This window comes from Aegilops tauschii, chromosome 4 (assembly GCF_002575655.3).
Source record: "Aegilops tauschii subsp. strangulata cultivar AL8/78 chromosome 4, Aet v6.0, whole genome shotgun sequence".
NCBI lineage: Eukaryota > Viridiplantae > Streptophyta > Magnoliopsida > Poales > Poaceae > Aegilops > Aegilops tauschii.
In genome coordinates, this window is record NC_053038.3 from 461994318 (window position 1) to 462013886 (window position 19569).

Genomic DNA, 19569 nt, shown 5'->3' on the forward strand with positions numbered 1-19569 from the left:
GAAAGAAGGAATCAAAATAATTAATATTCATTACTATTATCAATATACCCCCCCCCCCTAGACTCACATGTCTCTTCTAGGGGTTTGAATTATTTTTGCCTTGTTTTATTTTGCCATTTGATGATTTTCTCTAGGTTATCTCAATGAAAGGTGGCCCAGTGCCTCACATGTAAGTTTCACGGGAGGGGAGGAGAAACATCAAATAATGAAAGTGGGTAGTAAAATGGGTCAAATGATAAAATTCCCGCCTCTTTCCTTACTAGTAACGAGGTGCTGACGACCCCTCAGGACTGTCGTAGGAACAAGCCCCATTGGACAATAGTGCAACCCATTACACCAAAAACCCTACACATAAGTCCACTCGCTGCCTGTTCGCCAGGATTGCTGTAAGCGGGATAATTCTATGTAGTGCTCTCCAACAAAAAAAATGTACCTTACGAGGGATCTTCACCTTAGGAGATAGGGATTATCATTGCCAGACTTGACGCCAGAAGATTCAATGCGCTTTCTCTAAATTGGTAGTTCCACTCAACATGGTAAGAAGGAAAAAGTAGCATTTATGAAGAGATGCTATAAAATAAAATTGTTCAAAGCCATATTATTTTGGGAAGTTTTGCATGATTATTCATGCATTCATAGCTGAAGATAGCATTGATTAGGGCTCAAACCATCGACCAACCATTTCAATAATACAAGCAAGGGCGGGAATTTGAAGCGATTTAATTTGTTTCAATGATTACATCTCAACTCTTCATTGTAGGTTTTTTTTTGCGAATGAACTCTTCATTGTATGTTATTATGTTGTCAAGTCTTAGTCAATCCCTCATCAACTCACATGAACTAAACAAGATAATAAACTTCTCCCTTAAGTTCCTACACATACTTCCTCACATAATTTCTCTTATTAGATATACCAAGCAAAGGGTTGAAACTACTGCCAATATAACTTTTCCTCTCTGGACTCCTTTTTTTAGGATTCCCTCTAATATCCCAATCCTCTTTGGAAAATTCCCCTTTCCCATAACAGGCGCTAACGACATCTCTGACTGTTGTCGGAACGGGCCCCATCGAGAAATAATGAAGCCCGTTTCCATCGAAAACCGTAGAAGTAAGTGCAGTCCACACTCGCTGCATGTTCGTTCGACGGCGTAGTGGGATTTGTTCACCTTATGAGGGATCTTCAACTTCAAGAGGAACTTCGAATAGGGTTTATCATCGATGGGATTTGTTCCAGCGATTACATCTCAAAAGGTTATGTTATAAACCTTTAGCTAATCCATCATCAACTCCCATGTGTGAACCAAACAAGACAATAGACATTTCCCTAAAGATAGCAAACGAAGGATTCGAAACAATATCCATGACTACTCTTAAGATTATTTTCTCTCTAGACTCGCGTGCCTCTTTCGGGGGTTAGAATTATTTTACCCCCATTTACTAAGGAGAGGGAATAACTCCTCTCTAAAGCAACGCATGTCGCCCGACTCCTCTCCAAGAAATAAAAAAGCTTAGGGTTCCTCTGCCTCCTGCCGTCGCCGGTGCCATTCTGCCTCGTCTCCGATGGCCCTAGGGCCATGGAGGCACGGTGGAGCTTGACCACTGCTGGCGGGAGTGATCTTACTTCATTTTTAGGTGTTTTTATGAGTTCGTTTAGGTTTTGTGTCCTACTCAGTAAGACAAGGCGGTGGCGGCTCTCTGAATATGGAATAAGATTCTCCCCGCATAACCCATGTTACGGTGATGTGTCTAGCATCGTCGAAGGATGTGTGGAGGTGTGTCTTGGGCAAATATCGCGAGATTCAATCAAGGCTTGTTTTCAGGTGGATCTGCTTGGATCCAGTCTTGGTTTGCATGTCTACAGGTTGGACCCTTTCGACCTATATTTCTCTTTGTCGGTGAAGTTTATTGCTCTGGTCCTGTGAGACCTTAGCACGACGAATTTTGATTGTCTACTACAACAAGTTTGGTCTGGCTCCAGCGAGGGAGGGGCAATGATGGCGGCACGCCTTGGGCTCGCTCCAGTGTTTGTAGTCGTCGCTAGGTGATCTACGGACATGGATGCAATTTTTATTATTTTTATGTTCTTTGTACTGCCATGACAATGATGAATATATCAAAAGTTTCCTCGCAAAAAAAATCCCTCCATCCTATAATATAAGAGCATTTTTTGACACTACACTAGCGTAGAAAACTCCTTATACTAGGGCGAGCGAGGGAGTACGAAGGAGGGGAGCAAATAATGAAAGTGAAAAGTAAAACGGGTCAAATGGTAAAAAAAGGCGAATACTAGGGATCAGCCGGATGATAAGCAAGCCTTTTTCATCCGCCTCGCAAGCCGTACGATCCGGTCCAGCCAGCCGCGTCCGATTTTTCCGTCGCTTGGACATCACGGCATCATACAACACCAACGAGCACGGCATCGCACCGCCAGCGTCCACCGACGAGTGCTGCATTGCAGCGCCAGCATCATCGATGAGCGTTGCATGGCAACACTGACACTAACGAGCGCGGCATCGCAGCGCCGGCATCACCGACGAGCGTCGCATCTCAGCGCCGGCAACAGTAATGAGCCTGACATCGTAGCACCGACACCCACCGACGAGTCTCGTATCACAGTGTCGGCATCACCGACGATCGTTGCATTGCAGCGCAGCGCCGGCATCACCGAGGAGCGTTGCATCGAAGGGCCGACAACACCAACGAATGTGGCATTGCAATGTCGGCATCCACTAACGAGCGTCGCATCGCAGCGCCGACAATACCAATGAGCGCGGCATCACAACGCCAGCGTCCACTAACGAGTGCCGGATCGCAGCACCTGGCGTGTGGAGCTTGGGCAGTGGTGGTTGGAACGCTTCCATGGGGTACGGTGGAGAGAGCAGTAGGAGGCGAGAGATGTGGGATGAAAGGTGATCGAGCTTGGTGGACAAAATGAGTGGCTCTCGTGACCTGCTAGATATGAGCAAACAAGGTTTGCAGCATCGCATGTCGTCTTTTGCAACAATGATTCCCGGCCTTATGCAGAATCTGCGCGTCAAGGCTTGCAATAGTGATGGTGGGTGTCCGACGCTTACAACTTTGTGCATCGCTGCTTGCAGCAGCAATGACCATCCCTTGCAGTGTGGTCAGCCGTCACCCATGATCACGACAATGCATATCATGCTTAGTGTAACCCATAATTCCCCCACCCGCTCATCCCCCTCCAACACCTACGGTTGCCGCTCGCAGCATGGCTCGCAACCCACAACATGGCTCGCAACACCGGTTTGTAGCATGCCACCAAGCACGACGGCACTCCACATAACAAGTTGATGACCCTCACAACATCAACTACACTCATACGGCATGGCAGGACCCCATGTAGCATCGGCTTGCAGCACGGCGGCGATTCCCATAGTATTGGCTAGCAGCGCCGATGACACTCCTCCAGCGTGGCGGTGCCCCACGTAGCATCGGCTTGCAGCACAATGAGGACGACCCTTGCATCAACAGCTCGCAGCACCGGCGACACTCATGCGGCATGCTAGTATCCCACGTAGAATCAACTTGCAGTGCGTGCCATTTCTTTTTCAATATACTGTACTCCCTCTGTAAACAAATATAAGAGCGTTTAGATCACTAAAATAGTTATCTATATGCTCTTATATTTTTTTACAGAGGGAGTACCAGTTAGCTAGCTACATTGTACCGAGAGTGCGATGAAGTATCGTCTGAAGCGCTGAAGATTCAAAACAACCATGTACTGTCACCGGTGCGGATGACGAGCGTAGCGACCACTAGTCAAAATAACCATGTACCGGTGTGAATGACAGGCGCAAGGACCACGTGAAGGCATGCACTCCCGTGTGAACGCAGCACACACGTCCGTCATCTCCAGCCCGCGTCATTACGATGCTTAATCAGACGGCGCCTTAATCGGACGACGCAGCAGGCGGCTGATGTGCGCCTTAAAATCAGTGGTTGTTTTCAAGTCTTTTCCTAGAAAAAATCCCGCCTCACTCCGTTCCAAATGAGGTGCTGACGGCCCTCGTGACTGTCGTAAGAACAAGCCCCATCGCCATCGGACAGTAGCGCAGCCAATTTCCACCGAAACCCTAGAAGTAAGCGCAATCCACTCGCTGCCTGTTCGTCCGACGGCGGCGACGGCGCCCCACTGCTTCCAACCTCCGACGCCCCGCCGCTAAAGCTAATTTCGCGATAGGGCGACTCGCACCGGCCACCATGGATTCGCCTCCGCCGCAACGCCGACTCCAATCGCTGGTCGACGACGCCATCCGCGAGATTTTGCTCCGGAAACCGCCGGACGACCCGGCGAGGCTCGTCCGCGCCTCCGCTGTCTCCACCGCCTGGTTCGGAATCGTCTCCGACCCTTCCTTCTTTCGCGACTACCGGACCTTCCACGGGAAGCCCCCGATATTGGGCTACCTCGACAACAAATCCTACGAGAGCCACAACGTCGCCCAATTCATCCCCACCGGAGCCTTCCGCCCGCTCGTTTGCGAGCGCCGCAACTGGGACGCGGTCGACTCCCGCCATGGCCGCGTCCTCTTCTACACTCCCAAGGAGGACACGGATTTCATCGTTTGGGACCCCATCACCGACAAGCAGCAGGTGATTTCCGCCGATCCCAAGATATTTGACATACTTTGTACTGCAGAGGGGATAACCTGGATGGCCACTGTGCTCTGCGCCAAGGACGCCTGCGATCACCTGGGCTGCCATGACGGTCCCTTCCTCGTCGCCTTCATGGGCTCCAACGAGGTAGAAAAGACCATGTTCGCCTCTGTTTACTCATCCGAGACTACCCAGTGGAGCGAAATGATCTCAATTGAGAATCCGCATGATATCTATCCGTTTGCCACCAACACATGTCCGTATGCCATTGAGGAGAAGGGCCACACTGCCGTTGTCGGAAAGAAAATCTATTACCCCGTCAAGTGGAGCTACTGGACCATGAAAATTGTGACGTACAATGTGGGCGAGCAGGAACTTTCACTTATCAATTTGCAGGGCCAGGCACCCGCGCGCGGTATACTCATGGGAGAGGAAGACGGTGCGCTGGTGTTTGCGGCCATAAAGGAGTCTAAACTCTCTGTGTGGTCAATGGAGGCTGGTCCCAATGGAGTTGTGGCGAGAGGGCAACGCAGGGACATCAAGCTTGAAACTATTCTTACTCCTCGTGCCCTCTCATGGATGGTAGGCGAAACCTTCAAGGATGGTAGATGCACACTGGTTGGTTTCGCCAATGGTGCCGGTGTCATCTTCCTAAATACAGCAGATGGGCTCTTTACAGTTGAGGTCGGTTCTGGCCAAACCAAGAAGATACACAGAAACTGCAGCTTCGAGACAGTCATACCCTATGTGAGCTTCTACAGTCGAGGTACTATATAGCTTCGTTTATTTGGACTTGTAAACCTCCATATGTTTGCTTTCTTATTTATACTATTTTTGCCTTTTCAGAGCATGCCAGGTTCGTAATGCCACTGCAATCAAACTCATACAAGAAGTGAAGCGGCCGCCATTTTGAAAGGTAAGATTTTATTTAGTGACTTATTTTACCACACACCCTACGGCCAGGGTTTAGTTCCACTGGTCTCTAATCCACTAATCGCAGCCACTAGGCTCTATATTTGGTTAATCTCTGACATGGGTTAGATAAGATGGCAGACACAGTTCCAAAAGGTCACATTAACAACTGCTAGCAGCCTAATTTGTATGAGAAATGTCCATTTCAGTCTGATCAGAAATTTTTGTTTGGTAAACATCATTCTTGGCTACAGAAGTACAATGGATCTTTAAATAAGATTTTTAAGTGCAGTAAAAGCTGAAAAGTACCGATGGTCAAGCCCTGGACGAAAGGAGTTTTCTATAACTAAGACTGACTTCTTTATTAAACTAGCTAGTAATTCATGGAAGATATGGATGATAGTGTGTTTACTACAGCATCAACAAGATTAGCTGACCAGCGAGGATTTTGTAAGGGGTGCTGTCGTCGTTGCTATAGTACATTAGCAGCAATAACCAAACAACTGGAAAATTCAGAAAAAATCAAGTTGTTAGAATAGTATTGGGACCAGTTGACTAAAAAACACGACATAGCAACTAAGGAGGTTGGTAAATTAAATCAAGTAGAAAGACACCACATAAGGTATGTGCAAGTAACAAGTTTATTGCTGAGTTTGAGTAGAGAATGCTTATGCAAGACGAATTGCTGCTATGATTACTTGCCAGAAAAGGTAGCAAGTTCTTAAAAAACATTTCATGATTAGAAGAATGATAAGCTTGATATGGCACAGTATATCTATTCCACGTGCAATCCTCCACATAAGTCCTATTTAGAGCCTGAAAGCAGAGAGCTTATTTGAGTGTGTCATTGTGGTAAGCCGCAATTTTCTTGGTACTGACTACAAAAGGTGGTCACTTGCTCTCATCAGATAAATCTGAAAACTACAACTTATGATGGAAATAGGTAGGGATATCCAAAACCAAAGTGGAGTTCAATCTTTTCTTATGACAAAGTATTCAAGCTTACTAATATAATGATTTGTATTTGGTAAAAATAATGCAGAAAATTTTGGAAACAATGGTATACAAATGGAATTTTGATAAGTGCAACAGAAATAATCTTAATTCTTAAAGGTTTCAGTTTCTTAATGGACTAAGAAACTCAAGAGAGATGCAGGTTTATCTAGATATGGACCGCAAGAATAGAGTGCTCCAGATTATGCTCTTTCAATAATGAATAAAGCAAATAGTTAGCAGTTGAACAATGACGCACATGTACGGTCCATCTCCAAAAACAGCAATTCTTACAACCCAGAACCTTCAATAACCCTGCATTGACAAGTAAATAAGCAAACACTTATTCTGCAGATAAGTGGATGTATATGAAAGGTTTAAGTACAGCTAACTTGAAATGCTTACTTTGTTACAAAATGAAAGAAAGATTGACAACTAGTAGAACTTATCTGCTTGACAATTAGAAGTGAAACAAATTCCAGCATGCTTTGGCAGTTACTTTGGAAGTTAAGGAAAGTAATAGAGTTCTTTGTGTTTTTAGATCAAACATGGTTCAAATCCTAATTTTTCCCTTTCGAAATCATAGACCCACATATCAAATTTACTATTACCTCTGTTTCTAAATGTAAGACGTTTTCGCAGTTTAAATTACATTTAGGAACAGGGGTGTATTAGTCGAACTTGAGTGATATCTTTCTCCAAGTGAACACCCAAGATGTCCAGAACTAATTAAACTTCAAATTACGTGGCCAGTTGGAAGTAATCTGCCCAAATAAAGCTAGCAGATTGTGTGTACCATTTTGAAGAAACAAAAATACTGAGGGGAGTAATTAAGATCATGCAGTCTCGGTTGCTCAAAGGGGTCAACTGTTCTTCCATCAATTATTCTGCTTTTTCTGGGTACAGACTACCACTAGATCGCCTGCACTCGCATGTAAAGAAACTACAAATAGGGGATGGAACATAAAAACTGGAAATAGAATATGCTTTACTAGTGACAAAAAGAGGTAAAATAGGGTTTCAACTCCACCCTCCACTATTTCGGATAGTATTTATGGTTCTACCATTTTTTTTGTAGATGTATTCAGATCATGTATTCAGAGTATGCACGTACATGATACCAACTGCTGCATGCCTATATTCACAAGCACACAGACTAAAGCAGCAAATTAAGCACTCCAGAGGGTGTCATCTTCTTGAGTTTAATAGCCAGGCTGTTTGCGGTTGAGTTCAGGTCGAACCAAGTAGGTTGGTAGAGCATCTATAATATTTTAGCTTTCTTGTGATCAGCATATTCTTTACATGCACTCTTAGTAATTATATCAGCTTATTCATTACTTCAGAGGATCAGTCTGCCACATATAGAGCTCCATGCCATTAGCACGTCATATGTGAAGTCGTTGTTTCGTTATTACTACGGCGGACTAAAGCGCTTACGTTTGACCACTTTGCAGAGTAGATGAAATATGGAGCTGCATGGATAATGGCCAAGTTTCTGTGGAGAAATGCTGGAGCCTTTTGAGAGTATGGTTGAAGTATTGAACTTCTGATTTGGTTTCAGAGGAACAATAGCTTTCTGGTCAGTTTGTTGGTTTCAGGGGAACGACAGCTTTCTATTCAAGTATTCAGTTCGTCCAGTGTGACCATATAATTCTAAGGTTGTTATGTTGTTATGCCGTGTGATCAACTGTGTGCATTGTGCTTGTTACTGAGATTTGTCAATTTGTGTTGTGACAACTGCATGCTCTTGGCAACGCAACAGTACGAATGGATATGTAGACTGAATTTTGGAAAGCCAAGTCTATTGATTTTGCCTCTACATTCTAGCCTGCAAATCCTTGTCTCATTCTTTTTTTTTTTTGAAATTCAGTACAGACACAAGCGCTCATATACACGCGCATACACTCATCCCTATGAACGCACACACGCACACCCTACCCCTATGAGCACCTTCGAAATACTGAATAAATGCGAGCACCCGAATTTGAACCCTGGTGGGCTGGGGATACCACAATCCCTCTAACCATCCAACGAGAGGTTGGTTTGCTCCTTGTCTCATTCAGATCTAACACATAGGCAATGCTTCAATGTTCAATCATCTACAGAATTCAGTGTATACTCAGTCCACCTTCGTTGCGTCCAGAACTTTTTCCATGTATATATTTTTTTCTTTTTCGAAAAGAAGGATTAACTTCAGCCTCGGTATTAAAATAATGCACAAAATCATACACTATTTATTACACGGCAATGCAAAGCAAAGGCAAGCATCCAAATCCAATGGTACCCAAAACTATTAAGAGTTAATAACATGTACGCGGGTACATTTTCATAAATAAAAAACTTGTAAAATGACTCAAACCGGCCACTCAACTTGCTTTGCGGGAACAATTTCATACAAATCAGTCTGAAACACCTGTGTGTCACGCCACGTAGGCAGGCAGGGACTTTCAAGTTGCAGGAATATTTGCAGGAAAGTCCTTATTGTATGTTAAAATTATATAACGCGGTCCACAGTCACTCTAAAATCCCGGGGAGACTTGTGTGAGATCTTACATTAGGTAAGATCTATGAAATCGATTTTTTGAAAAAAAAAAATTACATGTTCCAACATTCTCAAATTTTTAGACACACATCAATGTTTGATGTACAACCTTAAAAAGATTCAGCTCCTAATTCAAGCTACATTAATAGAAACAAAAAGATAAAATCAGATGTGAATAGTATCAAAGTACTACTCACTCAAAGGTGCTACTATTTAAATTTGAATTTGTCTTTTTTGAATCTCTAAATGTACATCGAGCTTTGAGCTGATTTTTTCCTGAGCTGTACACATACCCACATGAATGCTAACAAATAATTTTAGATTTTTTCAGAATGTCTAAATATGTTTTTTTTTGGGTTGATCTCATTATCTTACCTAAATAGTTATGAGATCTCGTACAGGTTTCCCCCTACAATTCCCATCTCTCTTGACGCATGTGTAGCTTCCTTGCGGACGTGTTTTTTTTTTTTTTTTTGCGGGGCTCAGAGGCGGTGTCCTGTGCCACGATTTGCATGCACGACCTAGGAATACGATGGCCGATGCAGCGTACGAACGGCGGCGACGCGCACTTCCGTGTGTGTAGCGGGGAGGGACAGGAATGGCAGAAAATGCTCAACTTGTTTCTGCATAATATTCGAATCTGTACCTAGCTCAGTGGCAAACAGTTGTATACCTGAAGGACTGGTTATGTGTTCGAACGGACTCTCGCTGTTTTTTTTCATAATTTGTTTTTTGCTCTGTTCGATAGAGGTGTACTTCAGCAGAAAATTCAGTTATACGAAAACTTTTTTTTCATGGTAATACGTGTCTCATTTGTATTATAAAGATCAAAGTACAAATTACGTAAGGACCGATAATGACAAAACTGAAAAGATAGTAGAACATCTCTGAATTTCAAACCAATGCCTGTCACCTGCCTCCGGCACCATCATAGCAGCCACCAAAGAAAAGAATGACGGATCACCTCCTCACCCGAGCTCAACGCGGCTCCATCGCTGATATGCAGCTTTGCAGACCTCCAAGATGCACTAGTGCAGAACCGGCCTTTATCACCGGTTCGTAAGGGCCTTTAGTGCCGGTTCTGCAACCGGCACTATGGAGTGGAGACTAAAGGCCCCCCCTTTAGTACCGGTTTGGCACGAACCGGCGCTAACGTGCCACCACGTGGCACGAGCCAGGCCCGGGTGCATGTAGGACATTAGTACCGGTTGGTAACACCAACCGATACTAAATGTTTGGGTGCGTTTTGGTTTTAATTTTTATTTTTCCTTTAGTTTTGTGTTTTCAATTTAATTTAGTGATTGTTTTACATTATAATGAGTTGTTAAATCATTAGGTGAAAGTACCGCAGATTAGTTTCGACTGGATGCATGTGGATCCTAGCTAAGTGATCAAGTATATGCCATATCGGATATGGCATATACTTGATCACTTAGCTAGGATCCATCCAGTTGAAACTAATATGCGGTTTCTTTCATAAATGATATAATAACTCATCATCATCATCATCATCATATTAATATAAAAACTCTTGCATCATATCATCACCAACAACAGTATATACTAGCTAGCAAAGATATCATCGAGTTCAACATGGTCATGATATTATAAGCGCTGATAACACCACAAAAGCAAATCACTCTTTGAGATTAAGTTCAGGACGAAGAACACGGACACGCATGAGAGGACAACAAGTACTAAGAGCATGATAACTAGCTAAATCACTCCTGCTGCTCTCTCTCAGGTAAAATAGCATAGAACATGTATAGCTCTCCTGATTCATCATATTGGAGCATGCAGATGAACCCGTCTCCTAATCGTGGGTTGCGCTTCTGATTGCTGCCCCCTAGTACTTCTCTGCGATCGTTAACAATTTTGCTCCAATCTTTCACTATTAAGCATTCATCACTTTCAGAAATCCTGAATGCACTCATGTGCACTGTAGGATATCTTGGCCGTAAGCTAACAATTGACATGCGACCTTTAGTCTCGATCCACTGAGGCACAACTGTCATCGGGAGTCCCTGTTGAAGAACATCGTATAGTAATTAATATACTTAGCAATGAAAGTTTAGCTTGAAAAATAATGTATGCAAAAGATGCACTGAGGACTAATAGTAAAAATCTTACCATCTTTCCTAAATACATGTGACCGTAGTTCAATACGATCACTATTGGTCGCATGTTTTGAGTACTAAGATTTTCAAATTCAGGAAAATGATTTCTCTTAACAGCATCAAGATCCTCAAGCCATAAAACATAATGATTTATCTCCTCGCAGTTTAGTTCAGCTCCGGGACAGTAGTAGGTCCTCTCTACCAAGCGCCGAACATGTTTGCTTGAATGGAAATAAGCTGTCAATAGAAATTAGTTGTCAACTATTTTTTAATAAACAATATCAAAGACATAATATATGGTTGAGAAACTCACATAATGGTAGAGCTGGAGGCGTCTGCACATCGACCCAGATGTCTCTATTACCTTCAATATCATATTCCAGACGAATATCAAAGGTGATAACCATATCAGGCTCAAATGCATAAGCCTTGCATAGTGCTTGCCAAGTTTTGCATTCAAAATAGGTGTACGTGTCTGCATTGTATAATTTGACGTTGAAAGTATAACCAGCATGCTCGGTCTTCAGGTAAACTCTCTTTACCTCCATAGTTTCCATAGCACTGAAACCTATCTTATCCAAGACAAAAATTCTTGCATGGCAGGGGATGCGCTAGTAGAATAGTGAAAATTTAAAGTTATAAGTTGAAGCAAATGAAGCATATATAAGTCATGCTTAATTACGAAAAAAGACTTGTCGTTGTGACTTACTGTATCCACTTCGAAGGTGTCATCCAACTTGATGCTGAAGCGCCTATTATCAACAAGGAAATTTCTGTCGCACAGGCCGCGCTGGTCTTCACAGAATTCGCACTTAATGAAATCTTTTTCGTCGTCAGACGACATTTCCTATGTTCATATATATAGGTGAAACATTAAACACTTACTAGTTCTATTAATTCAATTAATTCAACTACTTCTATTAGTTCAACTAGTTCTATTAATTCAACTAATTCAACTAAGCATTTAATAAAAATAAATGTGTTCTATTAATTTTCTTACTAAAATAAAGTAGCTAGTTCCATATAGTAATATTTTAATTAGATCATCAAATCTCAGATATCTAAATTTTTTTACTTAAAATAAACTAGTTCTATTAATTCAACTAATTTAACTAAGAATTTACTAAAAATAAACTAGTTCTATTAATTTTCTTACTAAAATATATAAAGTAGCTATATATATAGTAATATTTTAATTAGATCATCCAATCCCATATATCTAAATTTTCATACTAAAAATAAACTAGTTCTACTAATTCAACTAGTTCAACTAAGCATTTAGTAAAAATAAACTAGTTATATTAATTCAATTAGTTTAAATAATCTCATATACCTAAATTTTCTTACTAAAAATAAACTTGTTCTATTAATTTTCATACTAAAAATAAACTAGTTATATTAATTCAACTAGTTCAAATCTCATATATACCTAATTAATATCTAGCTAATTCATCTAAAATTGACATTAATATTTAACATCTTTTCCATATAATTCATCTAACATTAACATTCTAACATTCTTATCTATGTAATTTATCTAACATTCATCTAAACAACAGAAAACAGAAAATAAGTAAAAACAATATGTGTGTCTGTGTCTGTGTGTGTACGTGTATGTGTGTGTGTACGAGCGGGGGGCGGCGGCATACGGGCGACGGCGCGAGACGGCGATGCGACGGGGACGGCGCGACGACGAGCGGCAGGCCGGGGGCGACGGCGCGATCGAGACGACGACGTGGTACGGGGCGGCGGCGGCGGGCGGCGGGGGCGACGGCGGTGACGGCAACGACGGGCGGTGAGGGCGACGGCGAAGACGGGCGGTGAGGGCGACGGCGGTGAAGGCGACGACGGGCGGCGGGGGCGACGGCGCGCGGCGGGGGCGGCGAGGGCAGCGGCGATGTCGCGCGAAGTAGTTGGAGAAGAAGTGGTGGTCGATGAAACTGAATTTTTCGTAAGTGCCATATATATAGGAGGGGCCTTTAGTACCGGTTGGAGCCACCAACCGATACTAAAGGTCAATTTTCGCCAGGCCAAGGGGCGGGAAACTGCCCTTTAGTACCGGTTCGTGGCTCCAACCGGTACTAAAGGCCCCCCGTTTAGTACCGGTTGGAGCCACGACCCGGTACTAAAGGTGTGCGCTGGCGCAGGAGCGGTGCGGACAAGTTTACTCCCACCTCGCTAGCTGAGGGGCGCCCGCACCAGTTTAAAAGCCCCGGCGCGGCTGTAGTCTTGAACTCCTCTCTATAGCAAGCTTCTGGGCTTAACTTTGGCGCGCTGCCCGTTGAGCCTGCTGGCCCTTCTGGGCCTGTATTTGCAAACCCTAGGGTTGGCAGGCCCAGCGGGCAGCGCCCCAACAATTTTTTATATAATTTTCTTCTATTTATTTTGAGTAATTTTTTTGCTGTATTTAGTTTCTTTGTGAATATAAAAAAAATTATATAATTTTTTTCTTTTCTGCATTATTTATTTTCTGCTATTCATTTTGTAGTGATTTTCAATTTCACCGTCATTTAGCTCCCTAAACAAATCGGTAAATGACTGAAAAACAGCAAATGATGTCAGAACGTGTTGGAAATTGATGATGTCGCTTTGAATGATGCATACTGAACGCAAAAATAGGCTGGAGTTCAAATACGTTTAAAAAACATTGAAGTGCCCGTGTAACAAATGAGTTCTCGTCCGAAACCCTGATACTCCGAAAGAGATTGTCCAGTTTGTACACGAGGTGCGTCCAGTTTTCGCCGTGACCCTCTCTGTTCTTTTGCACATGCTATGCGTGCGAAATGATGATACCATGCCAAGTTCCAACATTTTCAGAGTTCATTTTGTAGTGATTTTCAATTTCACCGTCATTTAGCTCCCTAAACAAATCGGTAAATGACTGAAAAACAGCAAATGATGTCAGAATGTGTTGGAAATTGATGACGTCGCTTTGAATGATTCATACTGAACGCAAAAATAGGCTGGAGTTCAAATAAGTTTAAAAAACATTGAAGTGCCCGTGTAACAAATGAGTTCTTGTCCGAAACCCTGATACTTCGAAAGAGATTGTCCAGTTTGTACACGAGGTGCGTCCAGTTTTCGCCGTGACCCTCTCTGTTCTTTTGCACATGCTATGCGGGAGAAATGATGATAGCATGCCAAGTTCCTACATTTTTAGAGTTCATTTTGTAGTGATTTTCAATTTCACCGTCATTTAGCTCCCTAAACAAATCGGTAAATGACTGAAAAACAGCAAATGATGTCAGAATGTGTTGGAAATTGATGACGTCGCTTTGAATGATTCATACTGAACGCAAAAATAGGCTGGAGTTCAAATAAGTTTAAAAAACATTGAAGTGCCCGTGTAACAGATGAGTTCTCATCCGAAACCCTGATACTCCGAAAGAGATTGTCCAGTTTGTACACGAGGGGCGTCCAGTTTTCGCCGTGATCCTCTCTACTCTTTTGCACATGCTATGCGGGCGAAATGATGATACCATGCCAAGTTCCAGCATTTTCAGAGTTCATTTTGTAGTGATTTTCAATTTCACCATGATTTAGCTCCCTAAACAAATCGGTATATGACAGAAAAACAACAAATGATGTCAGAACGTGTTGGAAATGGATGACGTCGCTTTGAATGATGCATACTGAACGCAAAAATAGGCTGGAGTTCAAATAAGTTTAAAAAACATTGAAGTGCCCGTGTAACAGATGAGTTCTCGTCCGAAACCCTGATACTCCAAAAGAGATTGTCCAGTTTGTACATGAGGTGCGTCCAGTTTTCGCTGTGACCCTCTCTACTCTATTGCACATGCTATGCGGGCGAAATGATGATACCATGCCAAGTTCCAGCATTTTCAGAGTTCATTTTGTAGTGATTTTCAATTTCACCGTCATTTAGCTCCCTAAACAAATCGGTAAATGACTGAAAAACAGCAAATGATGTCAGAACGTGTTGGAAATTGATGACGTCGCTTTGAATGATGCATACTGAATGCAAAAATAGGCTGGAGTTCAAATAAGTTTAAAAAACATTGAAGTGCCCGTCTAACAGATGAGTTCTCGTCCGAAACCCCGATACTCCGAAAAAAATTGTCCAGTTTGTGCACGAGGTGCGTCCAGTTTTCATCGTGACCCTCTCTACTCTTTTGCACATGCTATGCGGGCGAAATGATGATACCATGTCAAGTTCCAACATTTTCAGAGTTCGTTTTGTAGTGATTTTCAATTTCACCATCATTTAGCTCCCTAAACAAATGGGTAAATGACTGAAAAACAGCAAATGATGTCAGAACGTGTTGGAAATTGATGACGTCGCTTTGAATGATGCATACTGAACGCAAAAATAGGCTGGAGTTCAAATAAGTTTAAAAAACATTGAAGTGCCCGTGTAACAGATGAGTTCTCGTCCGAAACCCTGATACTCCGAAAGAGATTGTCCAGTTTGTACACGAGGTGCGTCCAGTTTTCGCCGTGACCCTCTCTACTCTTTTGCACATGCTATGCGGGCGAAATGATGATACCATGCCAAGTTCCAACATTTTCAGAGTTCATTTTGTAGTGATTTTCAATTTCACCGTCATTTAGCTCTCTAAACAAATCGGTAGATGACTGAAAAGCAGCAAATGATGTCAGAACGTGTTGGAAATTGATGACGTCGCTTTGAATGATGCATACTGAATGCAAAAATATGCTGGAGTTCAAATGACTGAAAAACAGCAAATGATGTCATAACATGTTGGAAATTGATGACGTCGCTTTGAATGGTGTGTACGGAACGCAAAAAAGTCTGGAGTTGTAATAAGTTTAAAAAAATGAAGTGACCATGTAACACATGAGTTCTCGTCAGAAACCCTAATACTTCGAAAGAGATTGTCCAGTTCGTACACGAAGTGCGTCCAGTTTTTGCCGTAACACAAGAAGTCCGGAGTTGTAATAAGTTATTAAAGATAAAAAAGAGGCACAATGCTCGTTAATTAGCTTCAAGCCTTTCGGAATAGTGCAAACTGCACTGCACATAGCTCCGTGCAGTCTACACTATTCCTCAAGGCTTAAAGCTAAGCAACGTGCAGATGAGCATTGCGCCTCTCCTTCATCGTCTCTGCACTCAGGGCTTATAAACCGCTCCTAGTGCCTCTCTCTTCGCGAGGTGGGACTAAAAAACAGCTTACTAAGAAACTATAGTACCGGTTCATGCCACGAACCGGTACTAAAGGTGCCCGTGGGGCCCCAGCCTGACCACAGCCTGATGCAGCATCATTAGTACCGGTTCGTGACACGAACCGGTACAAAAGGTTGCTCACGAACCGGTACTAATGATCTCCGCCCGCCTAGCCGTTGGAACCGGCACTAATGGACACATAGTGCCGGCTCAAAATCAAACCGGCACTAATGTGCTTCACATTTGACCCTTTTTCTACTAGTGGTGGCTCACCAAAAGTAAAGCCATTGCCGTTGAACGAATCAGACCGGGGCAACACCACGGACACGCCATCAAACTCTAGATCTGGCACCCCACCACGACTAAGATGCTCAAGGAGGAAACCATCCACGAACCACGAACCCAGCACATGTTCCGTCTTCCAAATGTCGTCGATGCAGACCACAATCTGCATCCGCTCCTGGACTACCTCTCAAGCTCCGTGCCAGCGCTGGAGCAAACACCGTCGCAACGGCGGAGCCCGAGGACACAAGTCCACCACGAGGATGCTGTCGCCGCCACGCCATCCTTACTTGAACAAACTAGTTTCCAAATTCAACCCCAACCATAGGACCGAAGGCCTCGTCAGGGATGGATCCGAAAAATCTTTATTCAGCGCCGTCATCGTCACCGCCGAAGCCAAGACGATGAACAACCTAAAAACCTAGACTATGAGAGAGTAAAACGATCCACAAGCGTGGATCCGGCGACCCCCCCTCACCACCGACGACCGAGCTCGCCGGTGGAGGGGAGCTGCAGGAGGACGGCGTTTGAAGATTGGCCTCCTGGCGGCGGCTAGGGTTGTAGCTGCCAGGACCATCAAGCTTAAATTTATAACAAATAGTTATACGAAAACTGAACAACAATAAACTCTATTGCATACAGTACAGATGCAAGCGCTCATACATACGCGCATACACTCATCCCTATAAATGCACACACGCACATCCGGGCCACTATTGGCGTGATCATCCGAGACAGAAGCATCGAGCATGTCATCGTCCCCGGTGTACATCCACATGGGGCGAGCTCGGGCTTGGAGGGGATGTACCCCACGGATTAGAGCATGTACATCACATCGATTAGGGTGACCTCTCGTACGATGAAAAAGGATGCTCTCTTCATGAGCCATGTCACCTCGGCCGTTTCCTTTTAAGTAATGTTCTTGGGGTTCCAAGAGTGGAGCTTGGCCGAGGGAGTGGTAGTGAAGGCGGAAGCGACCCCTTCCCAGAAAGGATTAGTCAGTGGTACATCCAAGATGTAAAAGCACTCTTCCTGCTAGTTCTTTACCATGTCAATGAACTTTCCTTCCAGCTATCAGCACCCGGAACATTGCTGATCATTTCCGCCTCGCAATCGGCTGGCTCGTCATTGTTGGTCTACATCTTAACGCAAAACTACTTGCACCAGAGCTCAAAATTGGGCTGGCAGCAAAGGAATGCCTCGCATAAGGTAACGAAGCAAGCTATTTGGAGGATGTAATTGGGTACAAAGATGATCGAACTGAATGACATAGAAGTGGAGGAGGCCCCTAAGAAAGGGATGAATGAAGAATTCCAAGCCCCGGAGAAGATAGGAAATGAAGATTACCCGCTCACCGACGCGGGGTTGAGGAACTGTAGCGAACCGACCTCAAACGGTCAAGTCTCTGTGCTTCAGTGTCATCCCTGGATCGGTAATGCTGACACACACAGTACTCGAAGGATTTATAACAGAGTAGCAATCACACACTTATTACATCGAATGTCTCAAAAGAGAACTTATTACAATAAATATGGCTTAAGGCCATCTAATACGATAACAGCGGAAGACATGGAAGATAAAGTGAGTCCATCAACTCCAACGGCATAGCTGAGCTGCACGACAACGACCTAGCGAACCTTACTCCTCGTCTAAAAAGTCTGCAACATAATACGTTGCAGCCCGAAAACGGATCAGCACATTAAATATGCTGGCAATATAACACAGTAGAGCAATGAATAGATAACGCTACCACTATATGCATATATGGCTGGTGGAGGCTCTCTATGGTTATATGATTTTGCGAAAAAGCCAATTTTTTCCTACAACAAAGGAATAAATTTTATTTAACTATCATGGTAGTTGAAACATCATTGAGAATGGCACCCCCATCTCAATCCCAATTAAAGGTAACTATTTACCCACCAAATTAAATTAGAGTGATCAGATATAATAGGAAAATCCAAGTACTAGATACTCAAGATGTCCATAACCGGGGACAGGGCTAACCATGATTAGATTGTACACTCTGCAGAGGTTTGTGCACTTTTCCCCACAAGACTCGATCTCCTCCGTTGGGTTTCTCGCACTACATGGTGTTTGAGAAACGGATGACCGAGACACAGTCATTCAGAAGCATTAAATCTTTACTCCGGGTGGACAGTTACACCTACTTCCCCCTACATCTGCTAGCCCACCACTGAAATAGGTCACACAACATACTCAAATATGCCAGAGCCCATAATGGCTTGTGGCTGCACACGGAAGTTTCTAGCATGAATAATCTCACGACCCCTTTGAGCCTGGGTGGCGGACCGTAGGATGATCACACGGATACCCCGGGATCTCCTAGGACAACACTGGATACCCCAGGTGCCCAAACAAGCAATCCACCCAGATCTGTATTAAAGTTGCCACCTTAAGTTGAACCGTTAATTAACAATCTCTCATCTGCCATGGATACACTCAGACCCAATCCACGTCTACGAGCATAGCATAGCAATATAAGCAATACATGGAAGTAACTCCCAAGGGTTTGATATGAAAACAGGTAATAGGTTCTACCTCATCATCCACATCCCAAACCCACAAATTAAGAGATCCTACTCATGCACTGTGTGAGGATTGTAGCTAATGCATAAAAACTGGGTAATAAAGGGATATGATCAATGTGTTACTTGCCTTGCTGACGATCCGCAAAACCTAGTGACTCGTAGTAGCACGCTTCGCACTTCGGGAATTCTATCGCAAACAAACAATAGCATACATAAGCAATCAAGCAAAGATGCACGGGTAAAACTCAAATAAGAAGATCTAACCAGAAAGTTCAACTTAAGAACTCCGGTTTGCAAAAAGAATCAAATCAAATGAAGCAACGAAACTCAAACGGCGAAAGAAACAAGATCCGTTTACTAATCTGGACTAAAGTAAAATTTTACAGTACCAAAATCTTGTTCAAGTTGCTT

General features: G+C 43.4%; 1 protein-coding gene across 2 annotated transcripts; it reads left to right on the forward strand.

Annotated features, from left to right (window-relative positions):
• Positions 1-4020: 4020 nt before the first annotated feature.
• Positions 4021-8313, forward strand: LOC109746885 (uncharacterized). Of its 2 annotated transcripts, XM_045227959.2 has the most exons (4): positions 4021-4611; positions 4696-5380; positions 5461-5530; positions 7974-8313. In XM_045227959.2, exons 1-3 carry the CDS (start codon positions 4222-4224, stop codon positions 5508-5510), a joined length of 1125 nt encoding a protein of 374 aa, XP_045083894.1. In that variant the 5' UTR covers positions 4021-4221; the 3' UTR covers positions 5511-5530; positions 7974-8313. The 2 variants fall into 2 exon arrangements, with proteins under 2 accessions (XP_045083894.1, XP_020161573.1); XM_020305984.4 differs by having other exon boundaries at positions 4022-5380.
• The last annotated feature ends 11256 nt before the right edge of the window (positions 8314-19569 follow it).